The 21,902-nt window shown below is 56.2% G+C and overlaps 1 protein-coding gene across 1 annotated transcript in view; it reads left to right on the top strand.

Moving 5' to 3' along the window:
* Window positions 1-14,883: 14,883 nt before the first annotated feature.
* The window catches only part of LOC116819914 (matrix metalloproteinase-9-like), a 28,925-nt gene continuing 21,906 nt past the window's right edge, over window positions 14,884-21,902 (top strand). Inside the window, exons 1-4 of the mRNA XM_075070515.1 lie at window positions 14,884-15,050; window positions 15,580-15,729; window positions 17,712-17,876; window positions 19,840-20,001. Of these exons, the coding sequence (XP_074926616.1) occupies window positions 14,969-15,050; window positions 15,580-15,729; window positions 17,712-17,876; window positions 19,840-20,001 (559 nt within the window). The 5' untranslated portion in view covers window positions 14,884-14,968. The remainder of the gene's footprint in view (window positions 15,051-15,579; window positions 15,730-17,711; window positions 17,877-19,839; window positions 20,002-21,902) is intronic.

The following is a 21,902-nucleotide window of genomic DNA, read 5'->3' as shown; positions in this document are numbered from 1 at the left end:
TACACATCCCACCATCCATCCCTGTACACACCCCTCCATCCCCATACACATCCCACCATCCATCCCTGTACACACCCCTCCATCCCCATACACATCCCACCATCCATCCCTCTACACACCCCTCCATCCCCATAGACAGCCCGCCATCCATCCCCGTACACATCCCACCATCCATCCCTCTACACACCCCTCCATCCCCGTACACATCCCACCATCCATCCTCATACACATCCCGCTATCCATCCCCATACACATCCCACCATCCATCCCTGTACACATCCCACCATCCATCCCCATACAAACTCTGCCATCCCATACACAACCCTCCATCCAACCCAACTCCCCTCTATTCCCATACACACCCCACCATACACACTCCATCCCCATATACACCCCTGCATCCATCTCCATACACCCCCCTCCATCCATCCCCATACGCACCCCTCCATCCCCATACACACCCTACCATCTATCGTCATACACAACCCTCCATCCATCCCTATACACCCCCTTCCTCCACCCCTACATACTCCGCCTTCCCCATACACACCCCTCCATCCCCATACACACCCTCCCTCCATCCATCCCCATACACACCCCTTCAGTCTTCCAACTCCAAATACACCACTGGGTCTATCACTGACTCCAGATGCCTTCACTCCCCTCCCTGCGAGGCCCCCACATTCACACCTTGTAACAAGGCACTGCTCCCAATGCACACCCATGGCACCAGCTCCCCATTCACATCCCTCATTCACTGCCCTCTGTCAGCCCCCTTCACTAACCTCCCAACCAATCTATGTCACTACACGTCTCTCTCCCGCCCCTCGTGCCCCGCATATATAGGGCTGGATGGGTGGGGCGGGGTTTGGGCCTGGAACCGCTAGGTGGCTGGGGCTCATTCTCCCAAGGTGAAGGGCCTTCGCCCCATGGAAGCCCCTACGTTCCCCATGGGGTTGGTCATGCTGGGAGGGGTGCTGGGCTGGCTGCTTGCTGGGGGTGCCCTGAGGCCACAGAGCTTTCTCCAGGCTGGTTCCCCGAGGTCACGTCCTGCTGTCCCCTTCCGGTCCCTGCACCACATGGCCAGCGCCGAGGGCCCCTCTGCCTATCCCGGCCTGGGGAACCGCGGAGCCAGGACCCACCAGCTCCCACCCTTCTGCCTCACCTGGGCTGGGGGCACTGGGTATGGAGCGCATGGCACAGCTCCCTGCGCCCACCCCACTGAGACCCCCTGTGCTCAATCTACTGAGACTTCTACACCATTGAGCCCCCCCATTGAGTTTCCCTGCCCAAACCCCACTGAGACCCCCCTGTGTCCAATCCACTGAGACACTCTGCCCCACTGAGACCCCCACCCCACTGAGACCCCCACTAAACTCCCCTGCCCCCACCCAACAGAGCTCCCAAGTAACCCCAATTAATCTCTCCACCCCACTGAGCCCCTCAGCCCCACAAATATCCCCAATCTCAATACCCCACTGACCTCCACCTGCACCACTGAGTTCCCCACCCCACTGAATCACCTGCCTCATGAAAACCTTGAACCCTCACCCCACTGAGCCCTCCCTGCCCCACTTAGGCCCCCATCTCCTAACCCACTGAGCCCCTCTGCCCCACTGAGCTCCCTGCCCCAACTCTACTGAGCTACCCTGCTACCCCACTGACTGCAGACCCACTGAGTCCTGCCTCCACTGCCTGGAGCCCCTGCCCTCCATTCCCTGTAGCAGCTCTCTGTGGATCAGGTTGGCAGGATGCCAGACTCCCCCCAGCAGTGCTCCCCACCCCCCAACCCTGCATCGTGGCAGCTGCACTGGGACTCACCATTTCTCCACAGCTGCTTTGAGCTCAGCGCAGGGGGGCTGCCCCTGGGGTTCATCGGGGACCCCCTCTTCGGGGGCCCCTCCTGGGCTGGGGCTGTCGGACATGCTGAGCCGTGTGTCTGTCCGTCCGTCTGGGCGCGGGGCGGGAGCGGTACCCGGGCAGCGGCAGGGGGTGGAGGATTGCGCTTGGGTATTCGAGATATGTCATAACTGCTCCGGGGTTAATGCACAGTGGCTTAGCCTGGGCCAGACGCCTCCCCCCAGCCCTGCCCTCCCCTCTCACTGCCGGCTGAACCTAGCCTGGGACCGGGCTGGAGGTTTCATCATGCGACCTGATCTTTAATTAAAGATTAATCTTTAATTCCTGGAGACTCCAGGACAATCCTGGAGGGTGGTGACCCTAATAGGTCTCTAGGGACCTGCCCCCCAGACGCTCTTTCCCCCTCCATGACCCGGACGCCACCCCCTCACAAACTTCCTCCCCCCCAGAAACACAGAGCCCTGTGGGCCATGGATCCCAGCCACGAACTCGCTGGGTTGAAGTGGGGCAGCCTCTGCATTGTGGGAACAGGGACTGATGGTGTCGGGGCGGCAGGGTGTGTGATGGGCAGGGCACCCTCCTCATCAGAGGGTGTGCGTATGTATTGGTGTGTGTGTGAGTTTGTTAGTGTGTGTGCAGGGGTTGTTGCGGTGTTGGGGGGGGGGGAGTTGTGTGAGCATGTGGCCAGGGGATATTGGGGTATATGTTGGGTGTTGGGGTGTGCGTGTGCTGGGTGTGTTGCAGGGTGTGTGTGTAGGGATTGTAGGGGTTTGTGAGTGTGTGTGCAGGGATGTTGGGGGGTGTGTGTGTGTGCATAGAGGGTGTTGTAGTGTGTGTGCGCGCATGTGCTTAGAGGGTGTTGCGGGGTGTGTGTGTGTGTGTGTGTGCAGCAAATTGTTTGCAAAGGTTTTAGCAAGGTGTGATAGGGCCCGGATGGCTCTTGGTGAGCTCTGAGGTTTTCAGCCCAGCTCACTGGGGCTGGGTGGGTCACAGACAGGGCTATGTGGAGCTGTGGGGCTGCATGCTCCAGTGGGCTGGGATTTGCTGGGTCATGGACCCCTCAAACCGGGGCTCCCTCCTGCACTCCCCAGGGAGCTGCTCCACCAGGTACAGCAGGGTGCCCAGAACCAGCCCCCAAACCTGGACCCCTCCCACACCCTACCAGCCCCAGCTGTGCCCAACCAGCAATGTGCTGCCCAACACCACCCCCTCTGCCCTGCTCCCCCCTGCCTTGCATCCCAGGTGGGGCCCTGGCACAGGTACACCGCACCCTAGAACCAGGCGCAGCAGGGGAGCGAGCCTGGCACAGACACGAAAGGCCTTGGCACCCCCAGGGAAGAATGAATCGCTGAGTCATTTGGGGATTATGCAACACCGCCATCCACACAGCCACAGCTAATGTGGGGTGCAGTGCCCCCAGTGGCCATGCTGGGTACATGCAGTGTGAATGCTGCGTGTGCTAATAGGGAGCTTCAGTGCCCCCTAGTGCCCATCCTGCTACATGCAGTGGGAATGCTGTGTGCTAATAGGGACCTGCAGTGCCCCCCAGTGGCTATTCTGGGTACATGCAGTGTGAATGCTGCATGTGCTAATGAGGAGCTGCAGTGCTTCCAGTGGCCATGCTGGTACATGCAGTGTGAATGTTGCGTGTGCTAATGGGAAGCTGCAGTGTCCTCAGTGGCCATGCTGGTACATGCGGTGTGAATGCTGCATGTGCTAATGGGTGAGAGGGCAGCAGTGCCGCCAGTGATCATGATGGGCACATGGCATGTGAGACACACTTTGCTTGTTCCCTACTTCTGACTCAGGCCAAAGCCTGTTCTAGCTGGATTCCCCTGAAAGTAGTCCCAGGGCTGAGTATGTGGATGGGGGGTGGGTGGGCAGGGGGCTGTGCCCCCAAGCATGGTGTGAGACTCAGGAGTGAGGCCTTCTGGCCCCACAGTTCTTGATCCATCATCACCACCGCAAGGGGCCATTTATTTCCCAAGCTGCATTTGCAATGGGGGGAAGGTCCGTCTGGCAGGGATGCCCAGTGTCTGGAATGATGCCTGCCCTGCCCCATTGGCCCCAGTGGGGGCCTGACTCCCACACGCAGCCTCCCCGGGGCGTGGGCACTGGTTGGGCGCAGATGGGACATACAGCCCAATGACTCCCCTGGTGGTTAGAGGCTCTGTGCCTCCCTCTCCTCAGCCACATGTCCAGTCAGTCCCCATGAGGCTGTCGCTGGCAGGGATGGCTCTGGGAGCCCCAGAGGGCGGGAGGCTGGCGGGGATCCCAGCCAGCGTCCTGCCCTCAGTGTGGGGTCCACGGGTAGGAGTAGGCTGGGGCTGTTCACCCAGACTCCTGAGTCCTGGGCCTGTGCTCCCTGTGGCCAGCCCAGCCTTAGGCATAGCCGAAGTGAGAGCAACAGGCAGCCCAGCCTCATCCCTCTGGGGAGCTGCCCCAGCCCGGATTCCCCCTGCTGGCCCCTGGGCACCTGGCTCCCCAAGGACTCAAGCACCGTGGAGCCCTGGCCAGCAGCTGTGCCCATGGTCTAGCCGGCTGGGGAAAGGGGCCCTCAGGGGTCAAGGGAGGGTGTCTGGGTGCCTGGCATCTCCCAGACTTCCCTGGGTCGAGTTGGGGGGCTGCAGGGCAGACTGAGCAACACCTGCACAGCCTGGTCTCCCCTGCACCCCCTCCTTTCCCCTGCGCCCCTGCTCTGCCCCCTGCCTTGCCCAATGCCCCCCTACTCTCCCCTTTTCCCCCTGCTCTTCCTACTGCCCCTGGCCTCCCCGGTGACCCCTGCTCTCCCCCACCCACCAGAGACACCCTCTCTGCATCCCTTCTGGAGAAACCCTCGCTGTGCTGCTCCACGTCCTTCCTGTCCGCTGGAGACCCCGGCTCCACCCTGCTTGGATCCTCGTTCTAACCTGGATGCCAGCTAGATTCTCCCATGGGGTCCCAGGGCTGGGGCTAGAGGAAGGGTGAGGGGCTCAGGAGGGATGGAGGCCTCTGCCTGCTCTCCCCTCACTGCTGGAGATGAAGCTGCCGGAAGCTGCTCCTGTGGGGGCTGGAGGCTGCTGACCTCACGGCTCTTGCACCATCATCTAGGCCGCAAGGAGCCGCTTATTTCTCAAGCCACGATTGTGCCAGCCCGATGTGGGGAGGTGGTGGGGGGGGTGGGAAGAGGGGAGGGAGTGTCACACTCAGCCAGGCTGGGCTGTAAACCCCATCCCCAGGGCAAGTGCCCACATGGTTTTACAAAAGGTAGATCATGCCAAACGAACCTGATCTCCTTCTTTGAGAAGGTAATAATTTTTTAGACAAAGGTAACACAGTGGACCTAATTTACCTCGATTTCAGTAAGGCATTTGGTACAGTTCCACACGGGGAATTATTAGCTAAATTGGAAAAGATGGGGATCAATATGAAAATTGAAAGGTGAATAAGGAACTGGTTAAAGGGGAGACTACAATGGGTCATACTGAAAGGTGAACTGTCAGGCTGGAAGGGGGTTACTAGTGGAGTTCTCAAGGGATCAGTTTTGGACCATGGTGCAGTCCCTCACCTTCTCCTCGCCCATGGAAACCTGGTGAGTCCCCCTACCTCCCTGCCCCATGGAAACCCTGGTGATCCTCCTCCTGCCTCCTGCCCCATGGAAACCTTAGTGAATCCCTCCTCCCACAGTTCTCACGCCATGGAACCCTGGTGTTCCTTCCTGCCCTAGGGGCACCCCCCCTCCCCCTCTCCTGTTGGTAACACACAGGGGCATGAGGTATTATGGGTCGGAGTGGTTCTTGGTCTGTGCCCAATGGTTTGGGGTGCTGACACTGCAGCGTCCTGTGCAGGTGCTGGGATGATGGCCAGGCTCGACTCGCTGCTGCCCTTCTCTGTACGCGCTGCGTTGGCTGGCCCACCGTGTGGCACAACTGTTAGTGCCACCAGCCACCGATGCTCTCAGGCTGCGCTGTACGGGGCAGGGAGAGGGGTGGGAGTGTTGATCAGAGGGCAAGGGGAGTTTAGGGGTGTGATCAGGGGGTGGGCAGTGCTTCAGGGGGCAGGGGCATGGGGGTTGAATAGAGGGAGGGGAAGTTTTGGGTGGTGGTGGTCAGGGGTGGGTGGTGTGGATTGAGGACTTGGAGCGTCAGAGAGTGGGGGAACAGGGTGGGCTGGAGTGGGGCAGGGGTCCCGGGTGGGCCATGCAGGAAAGAGTGGGGGGTTGGAGCTAATGAGTGGGAGGCATCAGAAGGCAGCGGTGTCCGGGGCCGTCAGGAGAGAAGGGCGTGGTTGGGGGGCCAGGCGTCCTGGGGGGCAGTCAGGATGAAGGAGGGAAGTTTGGGTGGGGTTTCGGAGGGCCCGCCAAGTGGACTGGAGTGGGGTGGTGGTTGGATGGGAAGGAGTTCCAGGGGGCAGTCAGAAGAAATGGGGGGGTTGGATGGGGCAGGAGTCCTGGGGGGGGCATCAGGGTGTGAGAAACGGGGGAGGGGGCGGGGGCCGGGCCACGGCTAGCTGTTTGGGGAGGCACAGCCTCCCCTAACTGGCCCTCTATACAATTTCCGAAACCCAATGCGGCCCTCAGGCCAAAAAGTTTGCCTGCCCCTGCTATAATGGGTTAAAAAGTCCCCCAGGTAAAGAAAAAAAAAGTGAGCACCTGACCAAAAGAGCCAATGGGAGTCTGGAACATTTTAAAATGGGGAAAGAAACTTTCCCTTTGTCTGTTCTCTGGGCTGCAGGGACAGAGCAGCAAAGCTGTAAGCAGGGATGCTGTGTCAGGCTTGAACCAGGAACGAAAATTCATCAGCTCAGACCTAGAATTACTTATTTTGAACCCCCCAAATATGTAAGTAAATTAGGGATGTTTAGCTAAACGCAATCAGGTTTATTTTCTTGTGGCTCTCCTCTGTGCTAACCCCTGATGCTTTTGTTTGGCCGTAACCTTTAAGTTGAACCCCCAGGAATGCTGTTTTGGGTGCTTAATTTTTATAATTGTTTCTTTTTAGGTTTAGCAAAAACCCTAAGTTCCAGATGTATTTTTTCCCTTTTTGTTTTTAATAAAATTTACCTTTTTTAAGACGAAGATTGAAGTTTTGGTGTCCTAAGAGGTATGTGAATGTTGTTTGATTAGCTGGTAGCCACAGCTAATTTCCTTTATTTTCTTTCTCAGCTCTTCCGTGTGTGTGTGTGTGTGTAAGGGCTTGAGGTTAACCCACAGGGAGGAATTCCCAAGTGCTCCTTCCTGGGTTCAAAGGAATTTTTTTGCATTTGGGTGGTGGCAGCGTTTACCAAGCCAAGGTCAGAGAGAAGCTGTAACCCTGGGAATTTAATACAAGCCTGGAGCAGCCAGTATTAATTTTTAAAATCCTTGCGGACCTCCACCTCTACACTTGCAGTGATGGAGTGAACAAAGGGATTCAGCCTTGACACTGTCTGTTTGTCAACCCATCCGTCCATCCGTCCATTCATGAACCCATCCATCCGTCAACCCGTCTGTCCATCGTCCTTCAACCCGTCCATCCATGAAGCTATCTGTATGTCAACCCATCTATCCATCCATCCATGCACCCACCAATCCTTTCATCCGTCAGCCCATCTCTCTCACATACCTCTCCTTCAGTTTTACAATCTCATTTCAAGGTGCTCATCTGCATGGCATCTGGACACTGAGTTTGCCCTGTGATCTCCCCTCCCTCTCTCTCTGTATCTCATTTCCAGGGTCCTCATGGCCCTGGCAACTGGGCTCTGAGTTTCTCCTGCAACTTGCACCCCCTCCCCCCCCGCTTCCAGTCCAGCCAGGAAGTAGGGGGTGGGATTCTGGTCCGGAGCATAGTGTGCAGGATGGGGGCAGGGGTTGGAGGGTTGTGGGTGGTTGTACCAGGGCAGATGCCAAAGCCCATATTGGGAGTTGGGTTTGGCCAACTCTGTGCCTGACAAACCCAGTTTTGGTCATTCTCTGCCCAGTGATCGACACCAATAAAGCTTCAGAGCAGCCCTTGGCATCACGTCTCTGTGTCTGTCTCCTTCCTCACCAGAGGTGCTGGCTCCCCTGGGATAACCCCTCTGTGGGCAGTGTCACCCCTCGCACCACCCCAAACTGCAGCCCCTCATGCTCCATACGCCTTGATAGAGTGTCACTTTTCCAGTGACACCTCACATGACATGCTCTGTACAAGACTTGTTACAATTGTATAGCAGTGGTAATCGCCACAAAATAAATGGTCATATTCAACCCTACAGCATCCCAGGTGCCTTTCGCACTGCTGTGCTGTGGTAGCTACCACTCCTGGTCAGCTCACACCCAGCCTCCAGCAGGTAAGTCACTCCCAGTGTTATTGTGTGAGTGCTGCCAGCCACTCCTGGATTACACTGCAGAGTGACACCAGCAAATTCCCTGTCCCAGACGTTCCCCAGAAATATGCGTCTTGTATGGCCCGGCTCTCTCCTGGACAGCACAAGCTCCTATAAAGTCTGTCATTTTATTAACAGAAAATGAATTGCACAAATCCGGTTCTCTCAAAAGGAGTTTCCCAAACACTTCAGTCCAAATACATTGGTGTAGATAAAACAATGATACAAGTTTATTAACTACAATGAGATGGATTTTAAGTGAGTACAAGTTCTGAGGCATAAAAGCACGACTGAGGCCCAGTTTAACAAACTAGAGTGACTCCACAGCCAGGTCTTTCACCACATGTTCCAGCAGGTCCTATGGGCTGAGCTTCGTTCAGTCAGGATCCCTCCCCCAGAGCAATGCTTCTTCCTTTGTTCTTCAGGTGTTGTGGGTGCTGTGGGCGAGTGAAAGGGAAGGATGATTTGGGGCTTCAGCCCTTCCTTCTTACAGCTCTTTCTCATCTTCGAGAAGCTCCAGCTGAGGTCCAGGAGACACCACGTCTGTGTGGACGGGAACCCCAAGCTGCTTCTTTTGAAGATGGAGATTTTTTTGCCCATGTCCCTTTTCTTGCCAATGAAGAGCCATTTAGCAGGTGATGGCCCAGTGACCTTGTTTGCACCTGGCTGAGGTGTCAGCTTGTCCCTTGTCCCTGAGGAACTGGTCTGGCCGCTCCCCAGACTTGGAATATGTCTCAGTCACACCATCCTGGGGAATCTGATAACTCCACGTACAGTGTGGCCACACACATTTTATCAGGACAGTATTGACCTGCGGTTTATGAGTTCTCACACGATACTTCTCAAGGCATCTTTGTACAAAGATTATTGCAGTAGTGAGCACAGGGTCAATACAGGGGTACAGAGCACCACACCATCATCTCGTGACCTTCCCTTTCAGGGCAGAGTGTGCATCACCCATGCCCCTTGCTCTCCCTCACCCTCCTGCTCTCCCCTCTGCCCCTTGCTCTCTCCCCCCCCCCACAGATCCCCTCTTTGCATCAGCCTGAAGATGCCCTCGCCGTGGTGCTCTACCCCCTCCTGCCCCACTGGGGACCCTCACCCTGCTCCCTCCTTCTAACCCAGATCCCAGCCAGATTCCCGGGGGTCACAGGGCTGGGGCCAGGGGCAGGGAGGTCCCTTTGCCCCCACAGAAAAGATGAGGGGCTTGAGGGGGGAGGCCCTCACTCGCTCCCCACTCCCTGCCACAGACAAGGTTGCCAGAGGCTGGTCCCTCGTGGGCTGGAGGCTGCCTGTGCTACGATCAAAGCTGAATGGGGCTGTTTATTTCTCAAGCCGCAGTTGTGCCAGTGGAGGAAGCTCAGCTGGGGCCGTTGGCAGCTTAGTGCGAGGCGGGAGCATCTGGATCAGCTGGGCTGAGCTATAAATCCCATCCCTGGGCAAGCACCCATAGGACCCAGGCACCAGCACAGCCAATAAGGGGCATGAACTGCCCTGCCCCATAGTCCCAGGGGGCACCACTGGGGTGCAGAAGGGACACGCAGACCGGCAGTCTCCTGATATCTGTCAGACATTCAGTGGGTTCCTCCCAAGCACTGATGGATGTGTGACCCCCAAAAGCCCAGCTCCCCAGCCACACATTCAGCCCCGTTGCTATTGGGCTGTCACTCGCTGGGCAGCGGCTGGAGCCCCGGTGTCAGACTACCCCGCTGTATTCACACCCAACACGCTGTTGTAACAATCTTCATACTAGGTCTGGCTTGTAAGGACTCCCTTGAACAGTCGTAAGTTTTTGGTCATTATTGTCCTGGTAAAATATGTGTGGCAACACAGTATGTGCAGTTAGATCTGTATGGTGTTATTAACACATTTGCCAAATCGCAGAGTCCCAGGCAGACAGTTGCCAAACAAATCTGTCCTAAGTAAAGGAATGTGTGTGCTGCATAATTTGCACTTAAGCAGTAAACAGAATCATCAAGCAGGAAGGGAAGACAAAGGCAGGTCAAACAGGTGGAAACAAAACCAGCAGGGAACGTCCTTCCACACAGATTTTTTGTCTCTTAGTGCCCGGTTTGGAATGTTTTTCATGAGGGGGACAGAAACTATAAAAAGGAGGGACAAATATCCCAAGGACCCCGCTCTCTCTCCCTGCCCATGGCATTCATGGCACTGGAAGTGACAAAGGAAGCATTTGTTGGACTCTGGGAGAGGGGTCCGGACCAGGGTTTGGGTCAGTAACACAGCCGAACGCATGGAGAGATAAACTTTGCTTGAACCGAATATAGTTTGTTATGTTAGGGATTAGTAAACGTCTTATCTTTAGTTTTCTTGTATCCATGTCTGACTTGTACATCTCTCTCTTTGTAGTTAATAAACTTTATTGTTTTAGCGGATCCAGTGTGTTTAAACTGAAGTGTTTGGGAAACTCCATTTGGGGTGACGAGTTGTGTGCATATTGTTCTCTGAAAGGAACAATGGACTGAATGTAACTTGCGCTGTCCAGGAGAGGGCTGGGTGGCACAGGACGTAGCTTTCTGGGGGAAATATGGGACTGGGGGAGTGTCGGGGTCACCCTGCAATATAATCCAGGCTGGTGATAGCCAGGGTGTTGCTGGCAGGCTGCAGTTACACACAGACACTCGGTGGCGCTTGTGTGCCGGAGGCTGTTAGTGAGTGGCCTGCATGGGCGCTATTTCAGCAAAGCATTGTAAGACACCCGAGGGTGCAGGACAGGGGTGACACAGCTGCTCATTAGTCTGGATTGTACTTTGGTATGTCACAGCCTCTGAAGGGCAGGGTGGTGCCTGGGAGCTTGGCCTCAGCTGTGGTGCAGGCTGGCCCTTCCTGTGCTCTTACCCTTCCCAGCACCTACAACCTACCCCACATTAACCCTGCATTAGAACAATATTGTGCCCACTTGGGGCCCGATCCCTGTGTGCCGAGCCCCCATGGCCAGCCAGGTGCTGGAGAGAAGCCACGCAGTCATAGTGCAGGCCGTCCTGGCGCCAGCCCTGGTGGCCGGCAATGGCTCAGCTGATGAACCTGCACAGTTTCCCTCACCGGGAGCAGACCTTCAGTACGCAACAGCGAACCCCTTGAGTGACCAAGCAGCGACTAAACCTTTGTCCCAATGTCCCCCAGGAGGCTGGAGCGTTGGAGGTGAAACACTGGACGGTCTGGCGGCGCTCAGCTTACATGTCCTGTCTCCGGATTCCACCGCCACCCCAGCCCCTTCAGTCCTGGATCCTGTGGACTGATAAATGATGCTGGTGTTGGGGAGGCTGGCTCAGGGAGAGCGGCCCAGACAAAAATTGGGGGCCCAGAGCGGGCTGATGGACGGCGCGCACTTGACAGGAGGCTGGAGGCCTCAAGCGCCACTCTGAGCTAGAACAACGGACAGAGGGAGGGAGCCAGAGCGCACACGCAGACGACACGAGGGCCCAGGATGCTCTGAACACTTAGGTTGTCGTTAATACAAGGGGACGGAGAGGGGAGGAGGTGGTGACTTAGTAAAATGACAGGTTGTAATGAAGAAAAGTTGCACCACCTCCATGGAGCCTGGGATCACCCCAAACACTCCGATGGATTCGCTCCTTCCTGGCCAGCCCCATGCCCCGCGACAGTTCCTCCTGACCCTGCCATCGCCACCTGAATTGTGCCTCAACCATCCTCGCATAGGGTGTCCCTTGCCCACCATCCCGACCGCGATGTGCCCTCCAGCCCCCATCCCCTCAACAGTTGCCCCCGCTCATCCCCCAATCCCCGGTTCACGAGTGCCCCCCGAGGCCCCTATCCCGCATTCGCTATGGTGCAGCCCCAGCGGGCCACCTCCCTCTTATTCCTTCATTGTGCCCCAGCCCTGGCCATCCCCAATCCCACCGGAGCGGGTCTGCCCCCTGCCCTGCATCCCATAACTATCCTACATCTCACCAATATCCCCACCCCCATGCCACTGCACGTGGCCCCACACCCCCACTCATCTAGAACATGATGGAGGCTGCTGGCAGGGAAGTCGCATGTTGGTGCAGTTGCTGCCCCACGGCGCACATCCTGGCCAGGCAGGTGTTGGGGTTGAGGTTGTTCCTGCCGAAGTCCCAGCAGCTGTTGTTGTCGCAGCGCAGCAGGGGCATGTCATGCAGCTGGTTCCAGACCTGCAGCCTTCTCTGGGGTGTCACGGCCTCCTGGTAGATGCCCTGGAAGACAAAGGCCTTGGAGCTGTTGTTGATGAGGCCAAAGGTGTTGCTCACCATCCACAGGATGTTGTAGGGCCTGTTCTCGATGCAGGGCGGGTCGAGGGGGAAGATCAGGCATCTGCTATTCTTGTAGGTCTGGGCCAGGAGCTTCTGAACGGGGCTTTTCCGGCCAACCTGGAGCAGGCGCCACTCGGTGTCCTGCCCCACCCCGCTGAGCAGGCGGCTGACCCCAGCAGCCATGATGTTCCCCTGGCCTGGGTTGTACAGGCTGTCGGGATTATTAATGGCCTTCAGCATGTCCTGCAGATGCTCCTTGGGCAGCTGCTGTTTCAGCTTTGCCGGCAGAGGGTTGAGAATTGAGCCCTCATGCTATACCTAAGGGAAGGCAAAGCAAAGGGCAGTGAGGGCACACGAGGCTCCGGATGGCTCTGCCCCCAGCCTTGAGCAGCAAACGGCTGCAGTGCAGGCACTTGGGCTGGGTTTCACATGGTGGCATCACTGGTTGGTTCTAGGCTCTCAGGGCTCCAGCCTGGGCCAGGGCATGTTTGCGCCCTGGAACAATGAAATATACTTGGAGGGTGGTTTTAAGAAGATCGGAAACTACCATAGATGCCCCCAGGGGACGGGGTCATCAGCCTGGTGTGAGCCTGGGTCCTTCAGCTCCACAGGCCTGAGTGTTACCACTTGAGCTCCAGGAGCAAGCCAGAGCTTTTACACGGAGCCACCCCAAGGCAGGGGTGTGACACACAGTTGGCCCCTGGGCTACACAGCGATTTGCTAGAGAGCTGAAGGATACTGGAGATTGGGGTTCCTTGGTTCTCCCCCAGGTTCTGGGAGGGGACTGTGACTGTGGTTAAAGGGAGGATAACAACAGCACAGATATGTGGCACATTCACTGTGAAAGGCTGTGTCTGAGGTTGGGGTCTGCCATGTTAGAGCGTTGGGTTCTCATCCCACTTTTGCCTGAAGTGGCCTTTTGCAGCTGATTTGGAGAGGGTTGGGGGCTCATAGCTGCCTGCCAGCCAGGACTGAGAAACAGGGCCCTGCTATTTACCAAGGTCTATGATGTGCACTGTACAGCAGACATGGGAGCAGATCTCCTGGCTCCCAGCCCAATGAACCTTCGCCTTAGCTATGATCTACTGGGAGGGAATCTTGCTCTGGGCTGACACAACATGGGCTTGGGAGAGCACAGGTGTCAGCTGTGGAGGCAGAGTTAGCCCTACCCCCACAGGACCCTTCATCCTCTAAGTATCAGGGGGTAGCCGTGTTAGTCTGTATCCACAAAAGCAACGAGGAGTCTGGTGGCACCTTGAAGACTAACAGATTTATTTGGGCATAAGCTCTTGTGGGTAAAAAACCAACTTCTTCCGATGCATGGAGTGAAAGTTACAGATACAGGCACATGAAGAAAAGGGAGTTACCCTACAAGTGGAGGACTTGCGTTGACAAGGCCAATTCGGTCAGGGTGGATGTGGTTCATTCCCAATAACTGATGAGGAGAAATGAGAGGGAAAATTACTTTTGTAGTGAGACAGCAACTCCCAGTCCCAAGAGGGCTGGGGTAGATGGGGGATGGGATGGGAGCTGGTGAGGGGCAGGGAAGATGGGGTGGGGGATGGCTAATGTCGGATTGTCTCAAGAACGGCACAGCAGTTCATATCTGTATAATCAAAATGGGGCTTTCTCATAATTTAAAATACAGCTGTCATAGTAATTAAATTAACATGTTGCGTTCTGATAATGTTGAAAATTCAACTGTTACTATACAGTAATATCTAGTTGTCATATTAAAATTCAGATTTCAATATAAGAGTTGAAATGACAAGAACCGAAATGATAAATTCAAAACGAACCATTTCCCCCTCCTTGGAAGGAAACGTGCCAAGCAGTATTTTGTAATAAAGTAAAATGTTTCAGTCCAACAATTACAAAGTATTATATGGAGTTGGTGCCTGTGGTAGGGCGTCTTTCCCCCTTTGATCCTCTGGCTAAACAATAATAATCCCTTGCTCGTATGCAGTAGATCTCCAGGCTCCTTGCAAAGGAGGTCAGGGTTATTATCCCCATTGTACAGATGGGGAAACTGAGGCAAGGTCCTGTAGCAGAGCCTAGCTCTTGTGCCCTCCCTCGTCACTAGGCCGCCCCACATCCCTGCGGCCTGCTCTGGATTGACTCTGCTGAGCTCAGGCTCTGGACCTGACCCCAGGGCAGTTCTAGGGGGTGTGTGAATTGGGGGGGTTGACTCAGTGGAGGTGAATGAGCCCTTCTGGTCTCCAGGTTAGTCGCTGGGTTCCTGCATCCCTCCTGCTCCTGCCTGGTCCCCCAGCTCTGTCTCCAGCCGTGACTGCAGTGAGCGTGGGACTTGGGCAGGGAGGAGGAGACGCCTTCCTGGTAGAACCTGCTCAGCAGGTTCCGGAGCTGACGTCCTGCGCCATGGGGCTGGGAGAGATAGAGACCGTGGCACTGGGAAGGCTGTAGCAGGTTCTGGGGAGGAGCAGCAGCATCTCTGGCTTGAGCGGGCTTGAGGGGGCAGCATCTCTGACTCTAGCAGGCTGCAGGGGGCAGCGTCTCTGGCTCTGACAGGCTCCATGCAGGCTGGGATGATGCCGGCTGGTGTCAGGCTCCTGGCCTGGGGGTGGCTGCTCCTGCCCGTCTGCAGGGCACTGGAAGGTGAGACCCGGCTCCATGGAGTTGTGTGATGCGGTGCCTGCAATGGAGCCACCTGGGCACTGTTGGGACGGTGAGGGGGTAGCATGTGGAGGTCCTGCCCTTCATTGGCCACCGCTCTGGTGTGTGGGACCCTGGCATCCGGGTGCTCCCATGGAGGCAGGGCTGGGAGCAAGTGTGTTTCACTGGCAGAAGCTGGAGCACGGCTGAGCGGGGGGGTGCAAGGGAGGGGTACAGTGCATGGGTGCTGGGCAGGGGCTATCGGGCGCAACTGCCAGTCACATCCGGACCCTCTGCCCGGATCTTCCACCAGGCACCGACAGAGCCTCCCGCCCTGTCCTGCGAGATCCGCCTTGCACAGCCCAGAGTACCCCCCATGATCCCTCTGGCACAGATTACCCCCCCTTTTCCTGGCACAGCCCCAGCTCCCACCCCATGTTCCCCCCAGCAGAGACCAGCCCCACAGCCCCAGTGCTCTGTGCTTCCTGTCACTCTGTGTCTGTGTCTCTGACCCTCTCTCTTTCCATTTCAGACTGTGCCGCCTGCGTCTTCCCCTTCATCTACCAGGGGCGATCGTACACCACGTGCACCCAGGATGGGAGCTGGGCTGGGTGGACACTGTGGTGCGCCACCACCGCCAACTATGACCAGGACTCCCGCTGGAAGCGCTGCTATGTGACGGGTGAGGGCTGGGGCGTTCCCCCTTCGGCCTGAGGTGGGGGGCACCATCTGGTTCCCCGCGCTCCCTCTGCAGGGCCAGAACCCCAGGGCCTCTGGCCACAGAACAGCCAGGAACCCACCACATGCGTCCCACACTCCTTTGCTGACACAAAGCATGGTGGGAGGTGCATCAATTGCAGAGCCCAGGGGACTGGGCTGAGGGGAACGGGGCTGTTTGCACCTCTCCCAGCTGTGGTTTCGGGCTCCCTGCAGATTCAGACAGGGTCAGTTACATTGGAGGTAGCTTCCCTCCCTCAGAGCAATGGGCTCAGGCTCTTGGCAGACTCAGGCAGCATCACTGCATTGGTCACACTTGGGGCAGCTCCCTCCTCTCACAGCAACAGGCTCAGTCTTTCTGCAGACTCAGGCAGCATCGTTGTGTCAGTCACACTCAGGGCAGCTGCCCCCTCTCACAGTGATGGACTCAGGCTCTCAGCAGACTCAGGCAGAGTCTCTGCATTGGTCACGCTCTGTTCATTATTCTGAGGTTCTCTCCACACCCATAAGGGTGGGAGGTGGGATTTTTTGTTGAAATGAAAAGGTGAGAAGCAGAGCGAAACAAAGCGAGTGGAGATGTCCCCGGGTGTGACCCTTGCATCCCTCCACCTCCTGCTCAGGCTCTGTCTAGACCAAAGAAACCTACTTCCTACAAGGAAATTGTCTCAGCTCCAAAGAACATTTTTCTAGGACAATAGTTCACTGATTCCTAGAGATGCTGGTCTCAATGATCACTTGGTTGCTCTCTGTCATTCCGTGCATTGGAGCATCTAGTGTTCCTTCCTCACCCCAAACTCAACAAAAAGTTCCTCTTGGTCCATCCAAAGAAAGAAATGTTTGAAATTTTTGGTGAATCAAAAAGTTAAAAAAAAAAAATCCTGTTGGGTCGAACAAATTGTTTCTTTTCAATTTCAAGCATTTTTAAAACATTTTACTTTACAAAATAAAATGAAAGGAAATTTATCTAGGGAAATATTTTAGGTTTTTTTGCCTGATGGAAGCATCCCGCCAAGGTGGACGTGGATTTGTGAAATGTTTCGGTTGATCCTAACTGGCATTTTTCACAGAAAAAAAGATTCGTTTAAAGAATTTTATCCAGATCCACTTCTACTATGTCTGTGCTGTGGCCACCAGCGTGGGGGCTGATCTTGGCTGGGCTTCTGGACACTACAGCAATGCACGTCTGTAATAACCATGTGCATTGGCACACATGGTTATTACAGACTTGCCATGTGTTCTGCCTGTGCCACGCAGCTGAAGGCAGCGGCTCTAGCGAGGGGGGGACATGCTGCAGATAATGGAATTGGCACAGTCCTGCCCTGGCTCAGCCTACTGGGCAGGGGGGCAGTAGAGGGGATGTTGCTTAGGAATCTCAGCAGTGACCTCAGCGAGTTCCCCAGAGCCCCAGGATCCCCGGGCGATGGGCTGTTCTCAGGTCCTGCCAGGGCTAGGATCAGGTGAGATGCAGCCACCTTCACGGATGGACGGGATAGCTCAGTGGTTTGAGCTTTGGCCTGCTAAACCCAAGGCTGTGACCTCAGTCCTTGAGGGGGCAATTAGGGATCTGGGGCAAAAATCTGTCAGGGGATTGGTCTTGCTTTGAGCAGGGGGTTGGACTAGATGACCTCCTGAGGTCCCTTCCAACCCTAATATTCTGTGCGTGAGGGGATGTTGGTCAGTGGCAGAGCTGGCTCTGATGGGGATGCTCCAGTCCCTCCAGGTGGGCACTGCTGTGCTAATGGAGGGGAGGGTGGGTTGGGGATGAAGGCCCTTCTCCTCTCCATGCCTCAGTTTCACCCTCTGCCCTTTGTTTGCTGATCTCTGGGGAAGGGACAATCTCTGGCTTTGTGTCTCTGTGGGGTTCCCCGGGGCGTAGCAATGAGAGCAGCCCTGCAGAGCCCCCCACGCAGCGGTGACACCTCTTTGTCTCTGTCTCTCCCCTCCCAGAGTATGGAGGCAACACAGATGGCCAGCCCTGTGTCTTCCCCTTCGTGTACCGGGGCCGGGCGTTCTACACCTGCACCGATGAGGCCGCCAAGCCACGCCGTTTCTGGTGTGCCACCACCAGGAACTACGACCGGGACCGGCGCTGGAGCTACTGTCCCGACACCCGTAAGGATGGGCAGCAGGGGCGAAGGGGAGGGGATCAGTGCAGGGCTGTCGGGGACCACTCATCTCGCAGCCATCCCAGGTGGAATCCCAGCCGGGATCCCTACCACACTCTCCTCCCAGTGCAGGTGTGCTGGGGTGCCGCTGTCAGGGATATTTCAGCCCGAGACACTTGAGCAGAAATGTCAGACCCAGTTCCCAGCACTGGCAGTTCTAGTGCGTTTATCCTGAGTCTCCTCACACTTAACATTTTTATTTATTAGGTGTGCTATGGTAGGGCCTAGAAACCCCACTCATGGCCAGGACCCTGTTAATTATTTATTAGGTGTCTTACGGTAGCACTGCAAGCCCCAGGACCTCATTGTGCTAGGCGCTGTACTTTATGTATTAGGTGTATTACGGTAGCACTGGAAACCCCAGGACCTCATTGTGCTAGGCGCTGTACCTTATGTATTAGGTGTATTACGGTAGCACTGGAAACCCCAGGACCTCATTGTGCTAGGCGCTGTACCTTATGTATTAGGTGTATTACGGTAGCACTAAGTGCCTCATTCATGACCCAAGGCCCCATTGTGCTAGGTGCTGTACATTATATATTAGGGGTATTACGGTAGCACTGGGAGCCCCAGCCATGGCCCAGAACCCCACCGTGCTCAGCGCTGGGCGTACCCAGAACATAAAGGCAGCTCCTTGTGTCAAACCCCACCTCCTGGAATCCTGTGACTATGGGGGAAGCTTAACTTTCAGTTTAAATGTAGAAAGGAGGTTTCTGCCCCTTGGAGCTTCAGGGAGAAACTGGGACTGGGAGAACAGCCCGGGAACCCTCCTGCTGACTGTTGACAACCTGGTGATTTTGGGGGCCAGAGTCCCCATGAACGTGTGGGTCTGGTGACACTGAATCTGCCTGACACAATATGGCCCCTTATCCCAAACTGTGCCCGGGACCTCAGCAGGGTGAGGCAGACCTGTTGCCCCAGGCATGACCCGTAGGGCGGCTTTGGGGTGTTATAGGTGTAACAGCACAGGGGTTCCTCCCAGAGCAGGGTTTGCACTAGACAGACAGGGGTCTGGGGCTGTGGACAGACTGGTATAGCCTTGCACTCTCACACTGATGTAGTGTTTGGTAACTTACGGTGCAGAAGCACCTGAAACCAGAGCTCTGGGGCCCCATTGTGCCAGGCTCTGCACAGACCCTGATCAAGATCAGGGCCTCTGACAACCAATGGGGGTTCCCAGAACTGTGAGCCTCTCTGTTACCCCACTCTGCTGCGACGAAGCTGAGCGTCAACTCCCCAGCTGGCTTATCTGCCCTGCCCTTCAGGACTCTGCCAAAGTTTCTCTCCTGCAGAGGCTGGACTGTCTTTTCCCCTGCTTGGTAGCTTGATGGCTTTGTTTACCTTAGATGTAAATGGACTGGCATTGTCTCTGCCTGAGGAGCAGGCTGCCAGAGAAGCAAATGTCCATTCCTTACTCTAGGGCTTATTCACTGCTTGTCAAACACATCTGAGGAACATCATTCCAGCCCCTCTTTATAACTCTTCGTACACACCCCACGCAACAATTTTCAGGATCAGTGTGTTGTCCATTTGTATGTGATCTGCCCATGACTCTGGTTAGCTGAAGATTCTGCCAGGTGTGTGAGGTGTAGTGAGTACGCCAAGCCTGACGGGCATTGCTGACCCACTGCGGTGCCTCCGCGATGGGCCTGTGTGTCACCAGGCCCCACTGCGCTGCACAGAGCCTGACTGAGGTCAGGGTCCCATCGCTGCACAGACACCTAGTGAGCGCCAGTCCCCGCCGCAAAGAGCTCACAGTTTAACTGACCTACGGGCAGGAGAGGTGACAGGCACAGAAGGGGAAATGACTTGCCCAGGGTCACTGGCAGGGAACCCAGGAGTCCTACCTCTGAATGCAGTGAATTAACCTCTGCCCCACGCTGTCCCCTTCCCTCTCTCTGTCTCTCCAGTACTGGCCGGCAATTCCACGGCTCCCTGTGCCTTCCCGTTCACCTACCAGAACCGGACCTACCTGGGCTGCACGGCACATGGGGATGCCAGCGGGAGGCCCTGGTGTTCTCTGACCAGGAACTATGACGTGGACCAGAAACGCATGTACTGTTTGGACTCAGGTAGGGGCCAGGGAGAAGAAGGGCAGAACTACATGGGGCTTTGCTGCCTGGCTCGGCCTATGGGGACCCAGCATCCTCTAGGGCTGGTCGGCCCCAGACAGCCCCACTGCAGCCTCGGACACTTGTCTGGGGGTCCAGAGGGAGAGAGATGCCCAGCGCTGAGTTCAGTAGAGTTTCTGCACAGAACTGCAGTTGGCATCTTGCATGGACAGGTGGCCCAGTAGTTACGTACCTAACCTGGGACTTGGTCACTATGAGATGAATTCCCTGCTCTGCCGCAGCCTTCCTGTGCAACCTTGGAACAGTCACATAGCAGCTTCATGCCTCAGTTTCCCCACCCATGTAATGAGGATAATTGTCCTGCTTCAGAGGGAGTTAGGAGGGTAAATACCTCATGAGCTGTGGCAATGGGGCCAGAGCAGTATGGTGAGTAGATAGACTGGAAATTGGAACTGGGGTGTGTCACATCCTAGGGTATTTGGGTGGCTGAGAACTGAGCTATCACACACAACAGGTCCAGCCTTGGGGGCGGGGTGGGAAAAAAACCACAGATGTTTCCCTGTTGTTCCTGGGAACAGTTCTTGACGCTTACCGAAAGCCGGGCTTCCCGACCCATGAAAAACGCCCATGTCCCGGTTTCCAATAACCGCGGGATGCCGGGAACATTTTCCATGGGAATCTCGATGGTAAAAGTTACCGAAGTTTTCATTGAAAAGGAAACTTTGGACAGTCCCAGGTGGTCTTGTGAAACCTGCCATTTTTATGGGAGGAAAAAGGCCATTTTCGAGGGGGAAAAAAAGCCCTTTTGTTTGACAAACATCTCCCACTTAGCTCCAGCATCCCCACAGCCCATGGAGTGAGTCTTCCCAGCCCCTGGGATCCCCTAGTGTAGCCAAACTTTTAGACAGAAGTGGGGAGATAACAGACCCCCCCTTTGCTGCATTGCAATCATCTGGGGCAGCAAAACCCACCCTGGGGCAGCATGAGCACCTCACTGTGCCCCTGCTGCCCAGTGGGGGATGTGTAAACAGGGCCAGGGGAGGTGTAAGGATCCCCAGCCTGTCGTTTTGGGGCAGCCTGGGCTAGAGCTCATGAGGGTGACTGGCCCAGCCCCCTCTGCTTGGCCGCACTGACATCAAGGTTGCAGCCTGTGAGGGGTTGGGGCCTCCCTGCTTGTGGGCCCAAGGGATCAGCACATCCCTGGAGTCCCCTCCCCTCCACTGTGGGGGTCATGGAGCCCCTTGGGTGGGTCCTGCACAGCTTGTCCCCATCAGCGGGAGGTGGCAGCCATCTTTGTTGCCATCACTCACAAGCCTCGATGTCCCTGCCACTGACCCAAAGGAGGGGAGCAAACCGTGAGGTTCTAGGGGAGGGGACTATGGGTTTGGGTGTGGGGGCACAGCTCCCTCAGCCCTGCTGACCCCCCCAGGGTGTGGCACAGTGGGGACCAGGGCAGGGCTTGCTGCGGGAGGGCTCTGAGACAGCCTGGGCCCCGGGGCATGTGGGAGCGGGGCTGAGTGACCCGCAGTGGGTGCTGCATGGCTCTGTGGGGTCCCAGCTATTCGGAGGGCTGTGTTTGTGGGGCTGATGGGAAGTTCAGGGGGTGGGTGTGTTGGTGGGGGGCGCAGTGTGCTCTGGGGGGGGGGGATGTAATTGATAGGGATCCCCCTCCTAGCTATTTTTGGCCCATTGTAACTTTGACCAAATTTCCCCCAAATGACCTGGGATTTTGGGCACCCAACTTGAGAGGCCTCAGCGAGGCCGGACTGACAGAAAGCACCGTCCTGGCCTGTGATGCAGGACACCTGGGTCTTCTACTTGTCCCCACTGGATGAGCAGGGGTGTGTCCCTTCCTCAGCTGTGCCTCCTTTTCCCCTCCTGCCCAGTGTCAGTCTGGTCAA

Source organism: Chelonoidis abingdonii, chromosome 11, assembly GCF_003597395.2.
Source record: "Chelonoidis abingdonii isolate Lonesome George chromosome 11, CheloAbing_2.0, whole genome shotgun sequence".
In the NCBI taxonomy this organism is placed as follows: domain Eukaryota; kingdom Metazoa; phylum Chordata; order Testudines; family Testudinidae; genus Chelonoidis; species Chelonoidis abingdonii.
The sequence above is the reverse complement of the archived record's forward strand: the minus strand, read 5'-3'. Positions and strand labels throughout refer to the sequence as shown.